Source organism: Haliotis rubra, unplaced genomic scaffold, assembly GCF_003918875.1.
Source record: "Haliotis rubra isolate DU_JTF1 unplaced genomic scaffold, ASM391887v1 Scf812, whole genome shotgun sequence".
Taxonomy (NCBI): Eukaryota; Metazoa; Mollusca; class Gastropoda; order Lepetellida; family Haliotidae; genus Haliotis; species Haliotis rubra.
The window spans coordinates 198851-213664 of NW_025767538.1; the positions used below are offsets into that span (position 1 = coordinate 198851).

The following is a 14814-nucleotide window of genomic DNA, read 5'->3' on the forward strand; positions in this document are numbered from 1 at the left end:
CAGTGAGTGCATGTGTACAGGTGGTACAATGGTGGGTGCATGTGTACAGATGGTACAGTGCATGTGTACAGGTGGGTACAGTGGGGTATATGTGTGTGGGTGGTACAGTGAGGTGCATGTGTACAGATGGTGGTACAGTGAGGTGCATGTGTACAGGTGGTACAGTGAGGTGCATGTGTACAGGTGGTACAGTGAGGTGCATGTGTACAGGTGGTACAATTGGGTATATGTGTGTGGGTGGTACAGTGAGGTGCATGTGTACAGATGTGGTACAGTGGGGTATATGTGTACAGGTGGTACAGTGAGGTGCATGTGTACAGGTGGTACAGTGAGGTGCATGTGTACAGGTGGTACAGTGAGGTGCATGTGTACAGGTGGTACAATTGGGTATATGTGTACAGGTGGTACAGTGAGGTGCATGTGTACAGATGGTACAGTGGGGTATATGTGTACAGGTGGTACAGTGAGGTGCATGTGTACAGGTGGTACAATTGGGTATATGTGTATTAATAGGGTGGTACAGTGAGGTGCATGTGTACAGATGGTACAGTGGGGTATATGTGTGCAGGTGGTACAGTGAGGTGCATGTGTACAGTTGGTACAATTGGGTATATGTGTACAGGTGGTACAGTGAGGTGCATGTGTACAGGTGGTACAGTGGGGTATGTGTGTATGGGTGGTACAGTGAGGTGCATGGATACAGGTGGTACAATGGGGTATGGGTGTAGTGGAGAGTTAAGGGTGGAGTGGAGAGTTTGGAGAGTTAAGGGTGGTGTGGAGAATTAAGGGTGGTGTGGAGAGTTAAGGGTGGTGTGGAGAGTTTGGAGAGTTAAGGGTGGTGTGGAGAATTAAGGGTGGTGTGGAGAGTTAAGGGTGGTGTGGAGAGTTAAGGGTGGTGTGGAGAGTTTTAAGGGTGGTGTGGAAAGTTAAGGGTGGTGTGGAGAGTTTTAAGGGTGGTGTGGAAAGTTAAGTGTGGTGTGGAGAATTAAGGGTGGTGTGGAGAATTAAGGGTGGTGTGGAGAGTTAAGGGTGGTGTGGAGAATTAAGGGTGGTGTGGAGAGTTAAGGGTGGTGTGGAGAGTTTTAAGGGTGGTGTGGAGAGTTAAGAATTTTGAAGTAGGGACAGTGTGAAGCGATGGTTGTGGTTTGAAGTGACAGTGTGAAGAGATGGTTGTGGTTTGAAGTGACAGTGTGAAGAGATGATTGTGGTTTGAAGTGACAGTGTGAAGAGATGGTTGTGGTTTGAAGTGACAGTGTGAAGAGATGGTTGTGGTTTGAAGTGACAGTGTGAAGAGATGGTTGTGATTTGAAGTGACAGTGTGAAGAGATGGTTGTGGTTTGAAGTGACAGTGTGAAGAGATGGTTGTGATTTGAAGTGACAGTGTGAAGAGATGGTTGTGGTTTGAAGTGACAGTGTGAAAGATAGTTTGTGGTTTGAAGTGACAGTGTGAAAGAGATGGTTGTGGTTTTGAAGTGACACTGTGAAGAAGATGGTTGTGGTTTGAAGTGACAGTGTGAAAGAGATGGTTGTGATTTGAAGTGACAGTGTGAAGAGAGATGGTTGTGGTTTGAAGTGACAGTGTGAAGAGATGGTTGTGGTTTGAAGTGACAGTGTGAAGAGATGGTTGTAAAGTGACAGTGTGAAGAGATGGTTGTGGTTTGAAGTGACAGTGTGAAGAGATGGTTGTGGTTTGAAGTGACAGTGTGAAGAGATGGTTGTGATTTGAAGTGACAGTGTGAAGAGATGGTTGTGGTTTGAAGTGACAGTGTGAAGAGATGGTTGTGGTTTGAAGTGACAGTGTGAAGAGATGGTTGTGGTTTGAAGTGACAGTGTGAAGAGTTGTGATTGGTTGTGATTTGAATGGTGACAGTGTGAAGATATGGTTGTGATTTGAAGTGACAGTGTGAAGAGATGGTTGTGGTTTGAAGTGACAGCTTGAAGAGATGGTTGTGATTTGAAGTGACAGTGTGAAGAGATGGTTGTGGTTTGAAGTGACACTGTGAAGAGATGGTTGTGGTTTGAAGTGACACTGTGAAGAGATGGTTGTGATTTGAAGTGGCAGTGTGAAGAGATGGTTGTGGTTTGAAGTGACAGCTTGAAGAGATGGTTGTGGTTTGAAGTGACAGTGTGAAGAGATAGTTGTGATTTGAAGTGACAGTGTGAAGAGATGGTTGTTGCATTAGGTGATAGGGGTAGTGTGAAGAGATGGTTCTGGTGTGAAAATATGAGTGTGATGTGAGTTTCAGAGGAGTTAATTTGAAAGAGCTGGTCATCCTCCATTCAGCCTATAATGGAAGAGTGAAATTGTTTATAGCTGCCATTCAGCTGACTTTTGAGAATGTTATTATGATTCTGCTATGAATTTGACAGTCAGGGATCAAATCACAATGGCCACTGCTGATTGACTCAGCCAGTTTGACTGCTACATTACATTAATATTCATACCATATTCAGTGCATTCAGTGCTTCCCACTATGGGCAGATAGCACAGGAAATCCTGCAGGAGAGAGTATTTCAGTGTCAGGGACCCCCCTGGAGCTGGAAGTAGGGTGTTCTTCTATAGCCTGTTGTAGCGTCACATTATCTGCTGACTGTGAGTAGTGTGATGTCACAGTAGTGGGTTGTCATGTGGAGCTGAACCAGGATTGCTGTTTCCTTGAGGGTGCCAACTTGTGTTGGTTCCCAAAGCTGCTGAGCTTCCAGTTCCAGTTTCAGAAAACAACAGTGTTTGAGTACATACAGCCCCCTTCTTTGTATAACTGCATATGTGTTTGTCCTTGATTGAAGCCTATGAACACAGATGTGATGTGGGTGTTTCAGACTATCGTGTCCATGCTGTCAGTGCCGGCAATCTTCTACCGCCCTAAAGGGAGGGAGGAAGACTCTGACGCTGCCCGAGAAAAGTTCCAGGTGCCTGAGAGTGACCATCTCACCTATCTCAATGTGTATCAGCAGTGGAAGAGGAATGGGTGAGTATCTGGCTTGCTTCAAGAGACATCGAGTGCCTGCTGCAGCAGTAGACTTGTAATGACACCAGGGATGATAGAGGGGTGTCATGACCAGTTGTCACCAATCACAGGTGATACCGTCACAGGCCACCCAAGCAAGAGAACTCCTCACTTACTCCAGGCCACCAAGTACCCTCTTCCAAACTCATCCAGTCCCCGCTGATTTCTCTGTAAAACCAGCAGTCTTCATGCAGAACTACTTCCACTACTTCACCAGCTTGTAAGATGCTGGGAGGAAGGCAACTTGAAAATACAAATGTCTATACAAATGTATAGGAATAGATTGTTCAGATCCGTTTGTTTATAACTATCTTGATTGTTGGACCCATAAGTTTGTAATTGGTACTACAATGAGGTCCTTTGTTATCCAAACTATTGACAGTCACTTTAGTTGAAAGAGTGAAGACCTTTCTTAACTGATGACTGGTTTCAGCAGTGAGGGCTGCTCCAGAGGTGGACATGAGACAATGTAAAGATGATGGAGAATATTGGGATACATTGCAACATCATTAATGTTCTTGTAAGAACAACCTTCTCCATGCCTGGGAACATCTGGTCAGCTTGGTAAATGAATATAGAGAATGACATGTTGTGTTCACTCTTATTTTTTATTATCATCTCTTTTACACTGGGTGTTTTCATCATGTTCTGGGGTTCCACTGGCTTGGTTGCTTTGGGTTGCAGGTCATATGCCCTGATACCCGCAAATAGCTAAACATAATAGTACAATTAACATCCCAGACTTTGATATAATTTATTACTGCACACTCTAGAGGGGTAGAGTTTGATATATTAGATTATTGTAACTGTACATCAACGTACAGTACTCATGTATGATGCTCATATAACAATGTAATTGTGTACGTCGCTCATGTAGCTGTGGACCCGGGTGATATGTACTGCCCCCCAATGATGGCTGGATGTTAATCTGTTTCTTCTCTGTTGTGGTACTACAGTTATGTCAATGAATTGGGTTCCCTGTGTCACACTGGTTTCTCATGGTGTTCTCTTGGTGTTATCATGGTGTTCACCTTGTGTTCTCCACTTGTGTTCTCATGGTGTTTACCTCATGGTGTTCACCTCATTGTGTTTACATGTGGTGTTTACCTCATGGTATTCTCATGTTGTTCACCTTGTGGTGTTCTCCTCTAGGTGTTCACCTTGTGGTGTTCTCCTTTTGGTGTTCTCATGGTGTATTTGGGTCGGTGGGGTAGCCTGGTGGTGAAAGCGTTTGCTCGTCATGCCGAAGACTCTGGTGTGATTCCCCACATGGGTACAATATGTGTGAAGCCCATTTCTGGTGTGATATTGTATTCCCACTGTGATATTGCTGGAATATTGCTAAAAACAGCGTAAAACTATACTCACTCACTCTATCATGGTGTTCTCATGGTGTTCTCCTCGTTTCAGCTACTCTGCATCCTGGGCCAATGAACATTTCATCCACATCAAGGCCATGAGGAAGGTAGGTATTCATCAAGTAACATACACACACATCTAGCCTAACTGTGCAGGTGTGAGAGTATTGAGTACTCATGTTTAGTAGCAGGTGTATACTGAGTACTGTTGGGCTGAGGAGGTGAGTACTGACTTCTTGTGTGTTGTGCAGGTACGAGAGGTGCGGCAGCAGCTGAAGGAGATCATGGACCAGCAGAAGATGGAGATGATATCCTGTGGCAACGAGTGGGACATCATCAGAAAGTGCATCTGTTCAGCATACTTTCACCAGGCTGCCAGACTCAAGGTGAGACCAACCTTCAGACTCCATACAGCAAACTTTATACACACTCCCCTCCACACTCCCCTCCACACATGATGAAGCTGAACTCACGCGCAGCAATGTTGAGAGTTTTCAATATTTGTTTGTTTAATATTGAAAGGTATGATACTTTATGGATAACAACTTCTTTATAGGATTTTGACGCAACGTTTTAAGCAAACATTCGTGCATGTATTTGTCAAGTAAGTGTGATAAAGAGACAAGATCTCCTGGCACAATGAGGTTGTGTGTTTTCTTCATGCCTGTTGTATTCCCTCCACTGATCCAAACAAACAAGGTAGTTGAGTCCAATCCAGTCTTGTGTGGCTCTATTGATATCCTGAAGTCCTTGTTATTGGGACATGATGGTCTGTTGGTTCTAGACAGTGTCTCCATCAGTGACAAGTACAGTCAGTCCTAGTGTGTCCCCCTGATCCAAACATGCCTGTCTGTAATGCCTGTCTGTCGTGTGAATGCAGGACCGGACACCAGCCATGTTGAAGTCTCGGAGTAAAGAGGCACCATTCCAGAGTGTTGTGGATAATGTGAACACTTGTGACCTCCTACATCTGTCACTAATTCAGTGCCCTGCTGGTCACACGTCTGCCACTCCAGTTGACCCACACAGGATCAGGGAGCTTGAGAGCATTCAGCTGTTGCTGTTCAGTGGCAAATATTGCTGATAATGATCAGCTAGATTCTGTCCCCATGCATCCAAACACAGGTTTTCCCAACAGGTTGGCCACATTGTGCCATGACTCTATGCCTGTCAGTTCATCTCTGTCAGTTTACCTCTGTCTGTTCATCTCTGTCAGTTCGCCTCTGTCTGATCACCTGTCAGTTCATGTCTGTCAGTTCATCTCTGTCTGATCACCTCTGTCTGATCACCTCTGTCAGTTCATCTGTCAGTTCACCTCTGTCTGATCACCTGTCAGTTCACCTCTGTCAGTTCACCTCTGTCAGTTCACCTCTGTCAGTTCACCTCTGTCTGATCACCTCTGTCAGTTCACCTCTGTCTGATCACCTCTGTCAGTTCATCTGTCAGTTCACCTCTGTCTGATCACCTGTCAGTTCACCTCTGTCAGTTCACCTCTGTCTGATCACCTCTGTCAGTTCACCTCTGTCTGATCACCTCTGTCAGTTCACCTCTGTCTGATCACCCTCCAAGTCCTATAGGACCAAAGAGCTTCCCCTACTGTGGGCATCTTTTGCCAGGAATTATTTATATTAGGTTTGTGACGACGGAGATGGATATATTTCAGTTGTGCATGTCTTCTCACAGAAACACTGAGAACAAATAGTCTTGGTGTCATAATAAACTGGATGGAGGAATTTGTCATGGAACTTACACCCTAGCCACCACTAACTGGTTTGTTCAGATGTGTTTAGTGTCAGTAGCACGTCCTTCCTGTATGTGTCTGTAGAGTCACGCAACACCATGGCAACACAAGACCTTTATAAGTCTCTGTAGAGGTGCTCTCATGTAAGTCACTTGTCCTTTGATGTCACTATTGTGTAATGTATCATGTTTTTAAGACATTGATGTTCCTTATATGTTGGTGATTGTGTTATGGAACATGCGTGTTGTTTTGTAGGGTCTGGGAGAGTATGTGAACTGTCGGACGGGCATGCCCTGCCACCTTCACCCCACCAGCGCTCTGTTCGGCATGGGCTACACACCAGACTACATCGTCTACCACGAACTTGTCATGACATCAAAGGTAACTCTTTAGTGACACCCTCTTGTGTGTGATATCCCACCATTCTGTAGATTGAGATATGTGTAATGAAACCAACCAATACGTGTATGGCCAACCAAGACACTTTCTGTTGTGTGTGATACCCTCTGTTGTGTGATATAAAGTCAGTGATACCCTCTGTTGTGTGATATAAAGTCAGTGATACCCTCTGTTGTGTGATATAAAGTCAGTGATACCCTCTGTTGTGTGATATAAAGTCAGTGATACCCTCTGTTGTGTGATATAAAGTCAGTAATACCCTCTGTTGTGTGATGTAAAGTCAGTGATACCCTCTGTTGTGTGATGTAAAGTCAGTGATACCCTCTGTTGTGTGATATAAAGTCAGTGATACCCTCTGTTGTGTGATATAAAGTCAGTGATACCCTCCGTTGTGTGATGTAAAGTCAGTGATACCCTCTGTTGTGTGATGTAAAGTCAGTGATACCCTCTGTTGTGTGACGTAAAGTCAGTGATACAATCTGGTATTTCTAGGAGTACATGCAGTGTGTGACGTCTGTAGATGGCGAGTGGCTTGCAGAGCTTGGACCAATGTTCTACAGCATCAAGGATGCCTCCAAGACAAGACAGGTGAGTAACAGTATACAGCCTGTGTTCGGTCATGTTACTCTTTCCCGTCACAGATTATTTGTCCTTTGTATTAGTGTATCTCAATGGTATCTAAGAAGCATGTCATATTACGCTGCCATACAATTCTTTCTTTGGTACTGGTGGGGGAGTGAGTTGGGTTTATTACTGGTTTGAACCGTATACCAGTGATATTAAAGTAAAGCAGGTGCGAGACATTTACCACTTAAACCCACCAGTATGGGTGTGGTGTGGACACACCTAGAAACACTATCAGGGTTAACTGGGATTCGAACTGGGTTTCTGACATGCTCAAGGGACACATAGCTCAGCTATGGCGAACTTCGGTGTGATGTTTGATCCATCCTCTGTCGTTCTGTCTCTACAATATCAGCAACATCAAGAAATATCTGACTGTGGATTGTCTGAAAACTCTTGTGCATACTAGTATCACATCCAGCCTTGATTACTGTAACTTGCTGCTTTATGGAACATCAAGCTCAAACATCAAGCTCCTACAGCATCTACAGAACAGCTCTGCTCGTCTCATCACGGGGTCCAGGAAGCACTGTGAAATCATACCAATCCTGCGGGAGCTACGTTGGCTTCCTGTACAGCAACGAGTCACCTATAATCCGCTTTCTCTTACATATTCAGTCCTGAATGATCCCACTGCTCCTGAGTATCTAAGACGCCTAATTTCGTACAAATACTTCAAACAGAACTCTTCGATCCAGCAGTGCTTTGAATGATCTTGCCATCCCCAGAACCACCACTAAAATGGGGGAAAGGTGTTTTACAGTTGCAGCCCCAGCGTTGTGGAATGAACTTCCAGCTGAACTGAAAAGTGCAAAATCATGGGATTCATTCAAAATAAAAACTTAAAACACACCTATTCAGACAATATTTTAGCTTTGAATCCTCGACCCCCCCATATTCAGCATCTTAGCTTTTACTGTCTTTTAAAGCATCACTGTGTTTTTTTAATCATTGTGTAATTTTTCTGTAAAGCGCCACTGAGCAGGAAATAACCTGGATATTAGGTGCTATACAAATAAATTGTCATTCATTCATTCATTCATTCTTTCATTGATCTTCTGTAACCCATGCTTGTCGTAAGATGCGACTAATGGGATCGGGTATCACATGTCATTGGTTCCCAATTGTGCAGATGGATGCTCATGCTGTTGTTCACTTTATTGTCTGGTCCAGACTCGATTATTTACAGACCGCCACCATATAGCTGGAATATTGCTGAGTCCGGCGTAAAACTAAACTCACTCACTCACTATAACCTCCTTAGATGTTTACAGCTGTGGTGAAATCCACAAGAACTGGTATCGTTCAAAGAAAAACTGTGGCCCTGTACAACACTTGTATGTCAACTCTGTTTACAAGTTCCAGTCATACTGGACTTTAATGTTCCCACACAGCCTGCACTTTGAGGCAAGGTTGCATAGGGTGTTTAATCCCTGACTTTAAACTGTTCCTGACCTTCACCTTGTTCCAGGAGCGGAAGAAACTGGCAGAGGAGGAGTTGGTTGCCATGGAAGAAGAGATGAAACGAGCAGAAGAGCTCATCAAGGCCAGGAAAGAGCAGCAGGATGTGTCAGCAGCGTCAGTCAGGAAGTGAGTATTGCTTTACACAGGACCAGAAGTGTGTATTGCTTTACACAGGACCAGAAGTGTGTATTGCTTTACACAGGACCAGAAGTGAGTATTGCTTTACACAGGACCAGAAGTGTGTATTGCTTTACACAGGACCAGAAGTGAGTATTGCTTTACACAGGACCAGAAGTGAGTATTGCTTTACACAGGACCAGAAGTGAGTATTGCTTTACACAGGACCAGAAGTGAGTATTGCTTTACACAGGACCAGAAGTGAGTATTGCTTTACACAGGACCAGAAGTGAGTATTGCTTTACACAGGACCAGAAGTGGATCAGTGAGTATTGCTTTACACAGGACCAGAAGTGAGTATAGCTTCCCACAGGACCAGAAGTGAGTGTAGCTTCCCACAGGACTAGATCATAAGGCAGTATTGCTTTAGCCAGCTGGCTCTGGCCTGGACATTTTAGACAATGTACACAATGACTGAGTGAAGCAGGCAATGTACACATTTCCCTGTAATATATATACATACTCTCTGTCTCTCTCTCTCTCTCTGTCTGTGGAATGAGTTTTTCTTTACTCAGCAGCAAACAGGAAGTGAGGGTGTACCTCATCAATAGTGTTGCTGACATCAGTATCAAACTATGTATCTGCCTTTGACCAGCTAACATTGTATTTACTTAACCATGAAATCAGTTAACAGATTGTGACCTATATGTAATGGTGCTTGGTTTTCATATACTCACAAAACCATTATTCCAGGCCATCAATTGCGACACCAGGGCGGAAAGATGAAAGTTCTTCCTACATAACTACACCAAGGAGAACCCCAGCCAAGTTCGGTCTGTGATCTTCTGACTGTCGCCATTAGGTTGCTGGACCATGAAGAAGGGAAGACAATGCCAACTTTTCTTCAAAACCATATCTCCGATGTTCCTGAATGATATCGGTGTGGAGAGGAAGAGTGCAGAGGAAGCGCCATAGGTCACAATAGGTGACAATGAGGAGGCTGGGGAAGGATGGACATCGCCGACTAGAACACTGTACTCTATCGATCATGTTGGTTCAGGTGATGGAAAACACAAACACTGAATATTTACGTGAATGTAAACCCTTTATTAGATACAACCATGATCTGGACATTGGTGTCCTACAGGACACACATCATGTAGAAACAGACAAATATTATGTTACTAAGTCACCATTGATGAACTGTGAATGATTTCTACAACATGATGACGTTGCCATGTATCACATGCACAGCTGGAATGAAGCATTGTACAGATCATTAAAGGAATCATATGTGCATTGTGTTGTGATAATATCCACCACTATGTGACATCTCCCAGCAATGGTATTAACCCTCAGAAAACAAGATTAACACAATAAATATATATACAGACTGACCGACAGACAGCTTCTCATTAATACTGGAGTCAACAAGCTGTAGAAAGTGGCCTGTCTGGACAGTGATGTTCATGAACCACAGACCATGCCACTGAAGTACAGCGATACACTGGCAACCAAGTCGTGACGCCTGACTACCCAATCCATTCAGTCACCATGAGTCTCTGCTACTGTGGATTTCTGGGGATCTGCACTAACTCGGAATCCCCACAGTGTTCACTATTTGAGTCAATATTGCTTCATGCTAAAGAGTCCAGTGAACTGCTTCTTGTTCTGAGAAGAAGTATACATTATACAGTGGCCACATTGATCTTTACAGCACAGTTATTGACTTCGCATGTATGTCAGGTCAATGTCTCAATTCCTGGGCTCATCAAGTCTGCAAGCTCCAATAGCCATTACCTCATAGAAGTTACTTGACTCATGAGATCAGGATTGAGGGGACAGATTGGACTGGGACCAGGACAGTGGAAAATTAGTCCTAAGACTGTCGTATCTGCAATCACCCTAACACTAAGGTAATTGGACAAGGACAGTCAGAAGATCATTTGACATGGGTGGTAGTTGGGTCCTGGATGGTCAGTGCATAATTTGACCAGGAAGACGTGTGCCAGGAACAAGCATGCCAATTCCGTTTACATAATCAGGGTGGGAGAAGAGTTGTCAAGGACATCACATTCATACAAGCTTTGTACATACTCAACATGTTACTTCAACATAGGGATGGATCATGATATGTAGTGTATCACAACAGTGTAGAAACATCAGTAGAATCACACAGTGAGCAAGGAACACCAACAGGTTAGAATTATACAGTATGAACCAGAGTTTATCACATTGAAATGCATTGTCAGGCATCTGTTGATATGATCTTCCATACTAAAGCACCTAATGCTTTCTAAGGGAGTCAGTATCCCAGCTCCGAGTAGTCATACAGCACAACGCTGCTGTCAGCTACACATAGTCCCACAGCACAACCATGCTGTCAGCTACACGTGGTCCCACAGCACAACCCTGCTGTCAGCTACACATAGTCCCACAGCACAACCCTGCTGTCAGCTACACATAGTCCCACAGCACAACCCTGCTGTCAGCTACACATAGTCCCACAGCACAACCCTGCTGTCAGCTACACATAGTCCCACAGCACAACCCTGCTGTCAGCTACACATAGTCCCACGGCACAACCCTGCTGTCAGCTACACATAGTCCCACAGCACAGCAGGATATGTCCGTGAAGGAGCTTTACTGTCCACTTGTAACAAAGTAACCAGTATTCCTGGCTCCATCGATGACAAACTGGTCACAAGTTTCAATGGTCAGTTGACTAACTGGTCACAAGTTTCTATGGTCAGTTGACTAACTGGTCATGAGTTTGGTTTCCTCTTCCTGCTCTGACTCGGAGTCGGATGGTGCTGCCCGGACATCCTGGTACCACTGATTTGTCAGTGTCTTCATCCGGTTCTGGCCTTCCCGGACCTCCTGCAAGTGACAACACAGATTCAGTGGATCAAACATAGGCAAGACCTGGTGATCTAACCTCACAGAAACAGAGGTTTATTGCCATTATTACAGCCTCACTTTGTTGCGTGAAGATCAACTATCTAGCCATACCTGTTTCGTGAATCTTCTTGTAAAGAATGGAATGAGATACTTCACGTCCAGTTTCATGAAGCCTTTCAGATGAGGCTTGACGTAGTTGATCTCATACTCCTCCTCTGTCAGCTCAGACAGGTGCTCCGAGTCCACAGTGTCACCCTAGAGACAGACAGTGTATACTTCATATAAATAACAAACATCAAGGTTATACAGTCTATATACAGGAGACAGGTGCTCTGAGTCCACAGTGTCACCCTAGGGACAGACAGGGTATACTTCATATAAATAACAAACATCAAGGTTATACAGTCTATATACAGGAGACAGGTGGTCCGAGTCCACAGTGTCACCCTAGGGACAGACAGGGTATACTTCATATAAATAACAAACATCAAGGTTATACAGTCTATATACAGGAGACAGGTGGTCCGAGTCCACAGTGTCACCCTAGGGACAGACAGGGTATACTTCATATAAATAACAAACATCAAGGTTATACAGTCTATATACAGGAGACAGGTGGTCCGAGTCCACAGTGTCACCCTAGGGACAGACAGGGTATACTTCATATAAATAACAAACATCAAGGTTATACAGTCTATATACAGGAGACAGGTGGTCCGAGTCCACAGTGTCACCCAAAGGACAGACTTGCAGGATATACTTCATACAAACAACCAACGTCCAGCTCATATGCAGGAGAGACAGACAAGCTATGTACAGTTTTCTTGCTGGAGAGACGTACATTGTGTAGAGATACATGTGTAACATACAGTTTAAATGGGACACATTATATATAGGTTATGTATCTGTATATTATACATATATACATGGAAGACAAACAAAGGACAGATTGTCATATGCTCACCATCTCTTTAGTATATACATGGAAGACAAACAAAGGACAGATTGTCATATGCTCACCATCTCTTTAGTATATACATGGAAGACAAACAAAGGACAGATTGTCATATGCTCACCATCTCTTTAGTCTATACATGCAAACTGCACAACACCCATGTCATGTGATGAGTAACATACATGCTACCTGCACAACACCCATGTCATGTGATGAGTAACATACATGCTACCTGCACAACACCCATGTCATGTGATGGGTAACATACATGCTACCTGCACAACACCCATGTCATGTGATGAAGTAACATACATGCTAACTGCACATACATGCTAACTGCACAACACCCATGTCATGTGATGAGTAACATACATGCTACCTGCACAACACCCATGTCATGTGATGAGTAACATACATGCTACCTGCATGTGATGAGTAACAACACCCATGTCATGTGATGGGTAACATACATGCTACCTGCACAACACCCATGTCATGTGATGAGTAACATACATATACCTGCACAACACCCATGTCATGTGATGAGTAACATACATGCTACCTGCACAACAACCTTATCATGTGATGAGTAACATACATGCTAACTGCACAACACCCATGTCATGTGATGAGTAACATACATGCTACCTGCACAACACCCATGTCATGTGATGAGTAACATACATGCTAACTGCACAACACCCATGTCATGTGATGAGTAACATACATGCTACCTGCACAACACCCATGTCATGTGATGAGTAACATACATGCTAACTGCACAACACCCATGTCATGTGATGAGTAACATACATGCTACCTGCACAACACCCATGTCATGTGATGAGTAACATACATGCTAACTGCACAACACCCATGTCATGTGATGAGTAACATACATGCTACCTGCACAACACCCATGTCATGTGATGAGTAACATACATGCTAACTGCACAACACCCATGTCATGTGATGAGTAACATACATGCTAACTGCACAACACCCATGTCATGTGATGAGTAACATACATGCTACCTGCACAACACCCATGTCATGTGATGAGTAACATACATGCTACCTGCACAACACCCATGTCATGTGATGAGTAACATACATGCTAACTGCACAACACCCATGTCATGTGATGAGTAACATACATGCTAACTGCACAACACCCATGTCATGTGATGAGTAATGTGATGAGTAACATATACATGCTATGAGTAACATACATGCTACAACAACACCCATGTCATGTGATGAGTAACATACATGCTAACTGCACAACACCCATGTCATGTGATGAGTAACATACATGCTAACTGCACAACACCCATGTCATGTGATGAGTAACATACATGCTACTGTCATGCACAACACCCATGTCATGTGATGAGTAACATACATGCTACCTGCACAACACCCATGTCATGTGATGAGTAACATACATGCTAACTGCACAACACCCATGTCATGTGATGAGATGACTAACATGCTACCTGCACAACACCCATGTCACCCATGTCACCCATGTGATGAGTAACATACATGCTAACTGCACAACACCCATGTCATGTGTGATGAGTAACATACATGCTAACTGCACAACACCCATGTCATGTGATGAGTAACATACATGCTACCTGCACAACACCCATGTCATGTGATGAGTAACATACATGCTACCTGCACAACACCCATGTCATGTGATGAGTAACATACATGCTAACTGCACAACACCCATGTCATGTGATGAGTAACATACATGCTAACTGCACAACACCCATGTCATGTGATGAGTAACATACATGCTAACTGCACAACACCCATGTCATGTGATGAGTAACATACATGCTACAACACCCATGTCATGTGATGAGTAACATACATGCTAACCATGTCATGTGATGACTAACATGTCATGCTGAGTAACTGCACAACACCCATGTCATGTGATGGGTAACATACATGCAACAATGTCATGTGATGAGTAACTGCACAACACCCATGTCATGTGATGAGTAACATACATGCTACCTGCACAACACCCATGTCATGTGATGAGTAACATACATGCTACCTGCACAACACCCATGTCATGTGATGAGTAACATACATGCTAACTGCACAACACCCATGTCATGTGATGAGTAACATACATGCTACTACCTGCACAACACCCATGTCAACAACACCCATGTCATGTGATGAGTAACATACATGCTACCTGCACAACACCCATGTCAT

The 14814-nt window shown here is 43.9% G+C and overlaps 2 protein-coding genes across 2 annotated transcripts in view; one reads left to right on the forward strand and one right to left on the reverse strand.

Annotated features, from left to right (window-relative positions):
• Positions 1-10008, forward strand: part of LOC124261850 (pre-mRNA-splicing factor ATP-dependent RNA helicase PRP16-like) — a 94033-nt gene extending 84025 nt beyond the window's left edge. The window contains 7 exon segments of the mRNA XM_046696223.1: positions 2821-2969; positions 4419-4473; positions 4618-4752; positions 6363-6488; positions 6999-7094; positions 8602-8720; positions 9465-10008. Of these exon segments, the coding sequence (XP_046552179.1) occupies positions 2821-2969; positions 4419-4473; positions 4618-4752; positions 6363-6488; positions 6999-7094; positions 8602-8720; positions 9465-9552 (768 nt within the window). The 3' untranslated portion in view covers positions 9553-10008.
• On the reverse strand, positions 9798-12696 carry LOC124261847 (sodium/hydrogen exchanger 8-like). The gene is made up of 3 exons (XM_046696221.1): positions 12689-12696; positions 11724-11867; positions 9798-11591 (listed from the first exon to the last, which is right to left on the reverse strand). Exons 1-3 carry the CDS (start codon positions 12689-12691, stop codon positions 11469-11471), a joined length of 270 nt encoding a protein of 89 aa, XP_046552177.1. The 5' UTR covers positions 12692-12696; the 3' UTR covers positions 9798-11468.
• Positions 12697-14814: the final 2118 nt, after the last annotated feature.